The 10,684-nt window shown below is 39.0% G+C and overlaps 1 gene segment (V, D, J or C); it reads left to right on the forward strand.

The window, feature by feature from the left end:
* The first annotated feature begins 1,607 nt into the window (after positions 1–1,607).
* LOC101426862 (immunoglobulin kappa variable 3-20-like) lies at positions 1,608–2,574 on the forward strand. The segment is given in 2 exon segments: positions 1,608–1,667; positions 2,228–2,574. Coding segments are annotated over 2 exon segments (396 nt in total).
* Positions 2,575–10,684: the final 8,110 nt, after the last annotated feature.

The raw sequence follows: 10,684 nt of genomic DNA on the forward strand, positions 1-10,684 counted from the left end.
ACATTTCCTTACTCCACATTTTACGTGGACCCCTCTGGCACAGTTTCCCTTCATGACACATCCTCATTTGTTATCCTATCATCCATGATGGCTTTAAATTTTTGAATGTGTGTAAGAATGGGAAGGAAATTATATTGTACTGATGCAGGAACCCTATTGATTAAGTAGTAGAAATTCAAGAAAAATAAGCAAATTTAAGAATGTATATTAAATGCAACTTCATGGAAGAGGAGGAAAAAAATACATGGGTGGAAAGAGCAAACCTGAATTAATTATTAACATCTAAATATAAATACGTGGTGAACTAAGAACAGGGTGGATTGTTGATAAGGAATGCCTTCCCTGATGAGGTGGGTATGTGCAGAACCATTCCTGAATGCTGGGAGGGGATCCTCTCCTAAGGTAAAGTGCTCATGAAGAGACAAACTACAGAAAATGAACTTAATTCAAATTAGAACAATACATGCTTTAAGTCATTCGCCTTGAAGGAAAACCTCTTAGGACCTTTGGAAAAAATCTGCAGGAAAAGTTATACTCATGATAGTGGAAGGATTTTTTACCCATATAATTGTTAAAGTGTTCTAAATTTTCTCTTACCTCTGACTGTTTGTGCAGAGGTTTGATCCTGAAATGGAGCAGGTTCACATGGCCCTACCTTTCCTGAGTAACAGCTTAGCTCAGAGGAGGAAATCTCAAAGAAGCAGGTTAGTAATGGCTGCAGAAATGTTACTTGTTTATTGTGTAACCTCCCAGTAAAATGAATCATTCTACTTGTTCCTGATTTAATATCCTATGCCTAGAAGTGTTCATGATATTGTTATTTGCATAATTCTAAAAGTATCGTTGGTTTTGGGTATGATAAATGTAGAACTGCTCTATCAGACCTTTCGAACTGAAGCCATTTTACCTATGACCACAAGGTGGAGGTGTTACACTTCATGTCTCCTAATCACTACATTAGTGATTTTAGAAAGTGGTCGACTAAAATGATAGTCCTAAGGGTGACTTGTAAGTATTTGGTAACTCATTTCTGAGAGTAATACTGCACTAAGGGCAATACAGAGGACTAGTTTGGGATATATTAAGTGAGGTTCCTTTGGAATGTTGAAGAGCAGCTTCAGATATTTGTTTAAAATTTAGAATAGACTGAGATAGATACAGAACACATGCACTACCTCTTAATCTATCCAATGATATGAGTCTTTTCCACCTAGGTTTTGGCACCATATTTATAACATTTATTTAAGTTATGATATTACACTTACAGATGTATGTATTTTCTTACAAATTCCTTTTGTTTTCAAGATGGGTGCAGTTGATTTGAAAGAGTACACTTGCTGATAAAATATTTCATTTTCTGAATTGTGCTGAATATTGTTGAAAATTGTGGTGTTAAGTTGATTTATTGCCTTTTGCAGGTGAGTAGTTACATTTCCTGTGGTATTGATATTTTTATCTCCTTCCACTATTTTCTTTACAACTCACTGCACAGGCACATTTGACTTTATACTCTCTATTGATTTGCATATGCTCCTCGGGGACTTGGTTGTCTGCTCAGAGCTCTATAAATGCAGTTTCCCTGGAGATGGGGCCTGAGTACATCAGTCGGGTGAGCAAGATGATGTCACATTCCCAACTGCTCATCCTGCTGGTGTTCTGGGCCTCAGGTGAGAGGTTTAGAAGGGTATTATCGGGAAACGGACTTTGGCCCAGTGGTTAGGGCGTCCGTCTACCATGGGAGGTCGGCGGTTCAAACCCCGGCCTCCTTGACCCGTGTGGAGCTGGCCATGCGCAGCGCTGATGCGCGCAAGGAGTGCCGTGCCACGCAAGGGTGTCCCCCGCGTGGGGGAGCCCCACGCGCAAGGAGTGCGCCCGTGAGGAGAGCCGCCCAGCGTGAAAAGAAAGACCAGCCTGCCCAGGAATGGCGCCGCCCACACTTCCCGTGCCGCTGACGACAACAGAAGCCGACAAAGAAACAAGACGCAGCAACGCAAGAACAGACAAACGGGGGGGGGGGGGGAATTAAATAAATAAATAAATCTTTAAAAAAAAAAAAAGAAGGGTATTATCTTTATAAAGCTGGAGAATGGTTTTAACATGCAGAGTGAGCAAACCATTTTCATCTAAAGCAGATCTGAATATATATGATAAACAAGAACCTACATTTAGATACATATTTTATACAAGTGTGATTTAATGTATGATCTATGTTCTTTTTGGGTTGCAGGTGCCAGTGGGGACATCGTGATGACCCAGTCTCCAGGCTCTGTGGCTGCATCTGCAGGAGAGACCATCACCCTCAAGTGCAAGGCCAGTCAGAGTGTTAGCAACTACTACTTAAACTGGTACCACCAGAAACCAGGACAGGCTCCTAAACTGCTTATCTATGCTGCATCCAAGCGGCCATCTGGGGTCCCTGATCGATTCAGTGGCAGTGGGTCTGGGACAGATTACACTCTCACCATCAGCAGATTCCAGCCTGAGGATCTGGGAGATTATTACTGTCAGCAGTATGACAGCTCTCCTCCCACAGTGCTTCAACCTCGAACATTAACCTCCTCCCCAGGGCTGTAGGGCAGTGAGTCCTGCAGCACCAGCTGCTTCCTCCTCAAATAGACTCGAGTGGGTTTGCTTCCTCCATCTGTCTGAGAAACCATGTCCTTCAGGGAACTGTACCATAGAAATCTTTCTTTCACTTGGTGAGATCAAATGACAGGGTGAATTCACCCTCTAGGCTAGGGTTTTTTTTTTTTTTATATTTTACACCCTGATGCATTGATTCTCTATTCATTATACCTCCTTAATATTTAAAATTTTATCATCTTCTTTCCTTATCCCTTGCATCTTCTTCCTTCTCCCCCATCACCCTCTGACTCTGGTCCTCCCTTACTCATTTCCTTACTCCCTTACTCATTTCCTTCACTGGACCCTTTGCCATCCATGCCTTTCTTTTCATTGCCACAAAAGATGATTTGATTTCCTACTCTACCTTCTTTTTTTATTTAGATAGCTATTTTCATTTCTTATTGCCATCAGATAGTATTTGTGGGTGCCTTAATATACTATACTCATTGAAGAATGCTTAGGTTATAAGGGATGATGCTCAGCCAATGAAATATGTTTATTTTAGTTTGGCCACTCTTCTGTGGCTGGAATTGAAAGCTCTACTCCCAAAATATGGGGGAGGAAGAAAGAGTTGGGCACCAACTTCAGCTACTCATGAATAAATTAAGTGGAAAAAATATAATCCTAAGAACAGCTAAAGTTCAAAATTGTTCAAGTGAGAAAGAGGCCGGTAGCTGGCATCTTAACTCTGCCTGGCAGAGAGAAAGCAGGGAGGACTGAAAATCACAGTGCTGGTGGGGACTCGCTTTGGTCCATCCAGGCCATATTGCAGGTCAAGCCTAGGCCCCAGCCCCACCTCTACAGGGAGGAAGCTGGGGGACCTGCGGCAGCCTCTCTAGGAAATTAGTGGCCAAGTCTCAGAGGCATCTGATCACCCGATGTTGGCATTGCAAGTCGCCCAGTGCAATTCTGTGGTTGGAATTGGAAGTTCAATTCTCAAAAAGAGGGGAGGAGGAGATGTTTGGCCACTGCTTTCAGCTACTGATTAGGAAATTTGGCTCGCTAAAGTATAATCCTAAGAATATCTAAAGTTTGAAACTGTTGAAGTCTGAAAGAGGCTGTTACCCTCCACTTTGACTCTGCCCCCAGAGTGAGGGGTAACAGCACTGAACAAAAATCACATTGACTGTAGGAACCAGGTTATTTCACCCAGATCACCCTGTGACCTTAGACCAGGCTTCAGCCCCTCCTCTTGCAGAGAGGATGCTAGCAGGCCCTGCACAAGTCTATCCAGGAAACCTCAGGTACATTAGGCTGGCAAACCCTGAATAATCAGAATTCTACCAGGGTAACTGTGGTCATCTTTGGACCCAAACTGCATAGATTGTTGCCCACACCTGCAGCTCCACCCCTACCCAAGGCAAGGGAGAAAGGGGTGTGAAGCTTCATTAGTCTCTCTGGGCAGCTATAGTCTAGGCTAGTGCTACTTGTGTTATTCCACATAGTTGTGACTTTTTCACTACCCCTAGCAAAGAAGAAAGTTGGGAGAAGCTTCCTCAGTGCCTTGTAAAATGAGGGCATCTTCAGCCTCCATATCCTGTAACACCAACTACATCATTGTCTCCTACCACACAACCAGCAAGGGAGAAAGGGCAGGAAACCCTAAATTAAAATCAAAACCTGCACCTAGAATAAATACTGTAGTAAGCCAGATGCGAAGACACCAACAAAAACTTATAATCCCCACCAAGAAACAGGAAACTATGGCCCAGTTAGAGGAACAAGATAAGCCTCCAGATTAAATAAAGGAGTTGAAACAACTAATCATATATGTTCAAACAAATCTCCTTAATAAATTAAATGAGATGGCTAAAGAGATTAACGATATTAAGAAGAGATTGGATGAGCACAAAATAAAATTTGAAGGCATACATAGAAAAAAAACAGATCTTATGGGAATGAATGGTGCAATAAGTCAAATTAAAAAATATTGGAATCATAAATTGCAGATTTGAGGAGGCAGAAATAGGATTGGTGTACTTAAAAAATGGCCTCTGAAAGTGAACATACAAAAGAACAGATGAAAAAAAGAATGGAAAAATTTTAACAAGGCCTCAGAGAACTAATGACATGAAAAGTCATGCAAACATACATCTCATGAGTATCCCAGAATGAGAAGAGAAGGGGAAAGGGGCAGAAGGGATATTTGAAGAAATAATGACTGAAAATTTCCCAACCCTTTTGAAGGACATAGATATACCTGTCTAAGAAGCCCAGTGCATTCCCATTCAAAATACTCCAAATAGAACAACTTCAGGACATACTCTGATAAAAATTTCAAATGCCAAAGGAAAAGTGAGAATTCTGAGAACAAGATAAAAGCAATGCAAAAAAAATTAGGATACTCAATAAGACAGACGGCTGATTTCTCACAAGAAACCATGGAGACAAGACGACAGAGGTATGATATATTTATGATGCTACAAAAGAAAAACATCCATTCAAGAATCTTATATTTGGCAAGATTGTATTTCAAAAATGAGTGTGAGTTTAGAATATCAGAGATAAACAGAATTTGGGAGATTTTTTAAAGAAGAGACCAGATTTTCAGGAAACACTAAAGGGTGTGCTAGAGCCTGAAAAGAAAAGACAGGAGAGAGAGGCCTGGAAGAGAGTCAATAAATGAAGATTATATCAATAAAAGTACCAAATGTTAAAAGAGTGGTGAACATAAAATATCACAGATAACACTCAAATAGGCAGGAATAAACTTAACCAATTATACAAAGCACTAGTATTCAGAAAACTGCAACTCAGAGTTAAAAGAAATAAAAAATAGCCTAAATAACTGGAGGAACATTCCATTCTCATGCATCGGAAGATGAAATATCATTAAGATGTCAACTCTACTCTAATTTATGTATAGATTCAATGCAATCCTGATAAAAATTCTACCAGCATTTTTTTAAATTGAAAATGCAATTATCAAAAATTATTGGAAGGATAAAGGGGCCTGAATAGCCAGAAACATTTAAAAAGGAAAAGCAAACTCTCATCTCCAGATTTTAAAGCATGTTATCCAGCTATAGTGGTAAAACAGCATGGTACTGGGATAAAGAAAGACACATAGACAAATGGAATCCAATTGATGCTTCAGAAACAGACCATCACATGTATGGTCAAGTGATTTTTTTTTATTAGCCTATCAAATCTACACATGTTGGGCAGAACACTTCATTCAACAAATGGTGCTGAAAGAACTGGATATCTATAGCTGAAAGAAGAACAGAGGACCCCTTTCTCACACCTTATCTAAAAATTAATTCAAAGTGAATCAAAAATTTAAAAGTTAAAGCAAGAACCATAAAGCTTCTAGAAGAAAATGTAGGAAAATATCTTCAAGACCTGGTGGTAGGTGGAAGATTCTCAAAGGAGATAAGAGGAGGGTAGGTATGGACTACGATATTTAGTGTTGTAGAAGTTTTCATTAGCTTTACTGTATAAGTGTGGAAATGTATACAGTGGATGATAATACATAGTGATTAACAGTCAGTTTATAAAAGAGGATGTGGCTGAAAATGGTTGTCTAGGGATGTAAAAGCCAGTGGACAGAATGTTAGAGAATATTCTAGGAACTGAATAGCATGGCAAACCAAGAGATGGATGGAACTGTGTTGGGTGGTACAAATGCAAGAATGTCCTTTGTTAGCTGGGGCAAATGTACATCGTTATTTCAGGGTGGTGGGAATGTGGGGAAACATGGGAAAAATACAGCTGGAGTGAGCTATGGATTGTGACTAGCGACAATTAGATAATATTCTTGCATCTATGCCAAAGATGTTCTTTGTTTATAATGGGGCAGTATGCAACATGTGTGCCAAAGGTATACTATGGAGGTGGTAATAATCAGATGACATTATCTTACCTGTAACAAATATCCTGCCACAGTATGATGTGTTGCTGGAAGGGTGTTGCTTGGACATTCTGCACATGTACATGACTGTTTTATGGAATTACAACTTTTATCATAAAAATATATTTTAAAAAATTAGCAGGGTGTTTTGGGGGAAATACACCGAATGTAAGATAATGACTATAATTAGTAGTAAGATTTTGACAATATTCTTTCTTCATGTGCAACAAACATCTCACAACAATGCAAGGTGTTGGTGGAAGTTTGATGTATGGGATTTCTGTATGATGTTATGCATGTTTGCTTTGTAAATTCACAACCTTTATCATACAATTATTGTTTTTGTGTCTTCATATATAAATGATACAAATGTAATAATAATAGTGTGGGTTGGGAGAAAATTCTTTGGTTAGTAGTAATATATTGACAATGCTCTTTAATAACTAGTTAAGGTTGTGCTGGAATGTTCCCAAACCCTGAGCGGGCTGTTTCAAGGGCTTGCAGGGTGGGAGGTGCCTGTATGTTGATTTGGTGAGACAGTGACTGAGGAGATTCTTGTGAGAGGTGGAATTTTGGGTTTCGGACATGGAGGTCAGAAGTTGTGTGTGGGACCCCTCCCCTTAGGGCTGGTGTCCCAGCTGCAGCTATCCCTGAAGTCTTTATTGTGCTGCAGTATTCCCAGACCCTGTGTTAACCAGATGCGTGGTTCCCAGGTCTGTGTCCCCTAAACCCTGGTGGCCCATGCTCCAGAGACTCGCACACTTTGAGCCTGCAATATCATGGACTCCCCATACCTGAATCCACTGCAACCTGAGGCCCGTCTGAGGTCCTTAAATACCCTAACCTTCTGCGTTTTGTGCTGTATTATTTTTCTCTCTCTCTCCTTGAACTTGGAGGAGTGTACCAGCTACTTGGGGAGAGTCTGGGAAGAAATGAGAAGTGAATCTGCTGAGAAAGCCCAATTTACCTAAATGTCCTGGGATAGGAAACTTGGTCTGGGAGAAGGTGGAGTCAGAAAATCAATTAGAACTCCCTAGCATGCCTAAGGGGGAGGGAATGTAAGACGTGCTATCCAAGCTTCCAATAGCATAGGTGGGGTTTCTGGTGAGGTGTAGGTGCTCTCATGCTGGAAATAAAGAGTCATAGTCTCCTGTGTTGAGTTGGTTCAAAAAGGACCTACTTGAATCTCCTACTGGGCCTCTCAGGCAGCTTTCCTGCTGCCATGGGAGAGAGAGAAGTGAGGAAGGGAGAAAGGGGGAAGGTCAGATCCCTAAGCATATTATTTAACTGCCAAGAGGATTCCTAGCTTGAAAAGTTTGTTCCTTTTTTGTTTGTTTGTTTTTTGTTTTTGTTGTGGTTGCTAATATTGCATTATCTCCTGGTCTTTTCTCCCATTTTATCCCCCAAGATTTTTTCTCATTTATTTAATTTTTGTCTTTTTCTTTTTCTTGCTTGTTCTTCTGCTTTCCTTTGCCCCCCTTTTTCCTCTTCCCTTTTTTTTCTTTTCTCTCTTTTTCTTCTTTTTTATTTTATTTTCTTTATACAATAGATGCCACAGGGAGTGCTTCATATTTTCTGTGTTTCCTCATCCTCAATTTCCTCTTTTCTCTGTGTATTGATTTTGGCCGCCTAAACTATCCATATTCTGCTACATCTTTCTATCTTCCATCATCTACTGTTTCTCTTACATTCCACCTCCCTTTCTTTGGCCCCCAAATTGTATGACTTTTAAGTTCTAATACCTTTGTTCTGTTTTCTCTCTTTTATCTATTCTTGATATGATTGTCTTTCTTTTCTCTTTCCCTCTCTCACGAAAACACTGGCCTTTTAATTCATACTATGTTCCTCCCCATATTCAGTTGACTGTCTCATTATAGGTACTCTACTTACTGCTATAGCTCTACACAACTTATATGGGTCTAATATCCATTCTCCTAGATCTCACATTGTTGCTGTTAACATTTATTACCAATACTACTTTATGTATTTTCGTTTCTTCCTCGTTTTGCTCTCCCTGCCCCTAATGTTTTCCTTCAAAGTGAACTTAGCCAGCAACAAGAAAATAGAGTAAGAAGAACAAAGTGACTAAGAGAGACATAACACTTATGCATGAACAACAACTAATCAATCCCCAAGACTAGACAAAGAAGTTAAGGAACTGATTAAACCCACCAAGATAAAATGATGACCAGACAGCAACAAAAAACAACAAACCAAACAAATAATCAGGAAAACGTGGTTGAATCCAATCAACAAACTAAAAACTAGGAAGAGGAGCAACACATTGGACAAGTAATTAAAGATCTCAAAACATATATTAGAGACCAACTTAATGAAATACAGGAAGAGACTAACAATATGAAGAAATCACTTAGAGAGGAAATTGCAGAAATATGCAAAAAGATAACAGATATGATGGTGATGAACACCACAGTTCAAGAAATCAAAAATACACTCTCAGCAAATAGCAGCAGATTAGAAGTTGCAGAGGAGAGAATTAGTGATATGGAAGATAGTACATCTGAAATCAAACAGATAGTATAACTGATAGATAAAAAGTAAAAAAAAATCAAGCTGGGACTTAGAGACCTGAATGACAATGCAAAATGCACAGACCTATGTATTATAGGCATCTCAGAAGGAGAAGAGAAGGAAAAAGGGACAGAAGGGCTGTTGGAGGAAATAATGGCTGAAAAATTCCCAAATCTGCTGAGGGAGATGGATGTAAATGTCAAGGAAGCACAACACACCTCAAACACCATAAATCCCTAAAGGCCTACCCCAAGACATATACTTGTCAAGTTATCCAATGCTCAAGACAAAGAGAACATTCTAAAAGAAGCAAGAAAAAGAGAAAAATCACATACAAGGGAGGCTCCATGAGATTAAGTGCTGATTTCTCATCTGAAACCATGGAGGCAAGAAAGCAGTGGTATGATATAGTCAAGGTACTAAAAGAAAAAAATTGCCAACCAAGAATACTCTACCCAGCTAAGCTAGCATTCAAAAATGATGGCGAGTTCAAAATATTCACAGATAAACAGAAATTAAAAGAGTATGTCAACAAGAATCCTTTCCTTCAAGAAAGACTAAAGGGAGTGCTTCAGGAAGAATGAAACAGGAGAGGCAGAGAAGGAGGGGAGTGTAAAGCAACCAAAAAAATAAAAAGAGAAGGAAAAAAACAAATAAAATATGAAAAACACAAGTCCAAACAAAATATGGCTAACATAAATAATTCCTTGCAAGTAATAACACTGAATATCAATGGATTAAACTCACCTGTCAAAAGACTCAGACTGGAAAATTCAATAAGGAAATATGACCCATCTATTTGTTGTCTACAAGAAACACCTCTAAGATCCAGCGATTCAAGGAGGTTGAAAGTGAATGGATGGAAAACAATCTTACAAGCAAACAATAACCAAAAAAGGCAGGGGTAGCTATATTAATATCAGACAAAATAGACTTTAAATGCGAAATGATTTTGAGAGACAAAAATGAATACTACATATTAGTGAAAGGGATAATCTTTCAAGAAGAATGAACAATCATAAATATTTATGCTCCTCACAAGGGCACATCCAAATATGTGAGGCAAAAACTGGAAAAACTAAGTGGAAGAATAGATGCCTCTACAATTATTGTGGGAGATTTTAATATACCACTATCAACTTTGGACAGAACATCTCAAAAAAGAATCAATAAAGAAACAAAATCTTTGAAAAGTATATTAGAGGAGCTGGACCTAATAGACGTATACAGATCATTACACCCAAGTACAGCAGGAGATACATTTTTCTCAAGTGCACATGGATCATTCTCCAAGATAGACCATATGCTTGGCCACAAAGAAAGGCTCAATGAATTCAGTAAGAATGAAATCATACAAAATAATATCTTTGACCACAGTGGAATGATGCAGTAAATCTGCAAGGGCCAAAGGCCCAGATTTCACAACAAAATATAGAAATTAAACAGCACACTCTTAGAAAAACAGTGGGTCCAAGAGGAAATCTCAAAAGAAATTCATAGCTGCCTTGAAACTAATGAAAATTATAACACGACTTACCAAAACTTATGGATGCAGCAAAAGCAGTACTGAGAGGGAAATTTATACCCATAAATTTATACATCAAAAAAGAAGAAAGCTAAAATTTAAGACTAACTGCACATTTGGAGGAATTAGTAAATGACAAAACAACAAAG

Source organism: Dasypus novemcinctus, chromosome 17, assembly GCF_030445035.2.
Source record: "Dasypus novemcinctus isolate mDasNov1 chromosome 17, mDasNov1.1.hap2, whole genome shotgun sequence".
NCBI classification, from domain to species: domain Eukaryota; kingdom Metazoa; phylum Chordata; class Mammalia; order Cingulata; family Dasypodidae; genus Dasypus; species Dasypus novemcinctus.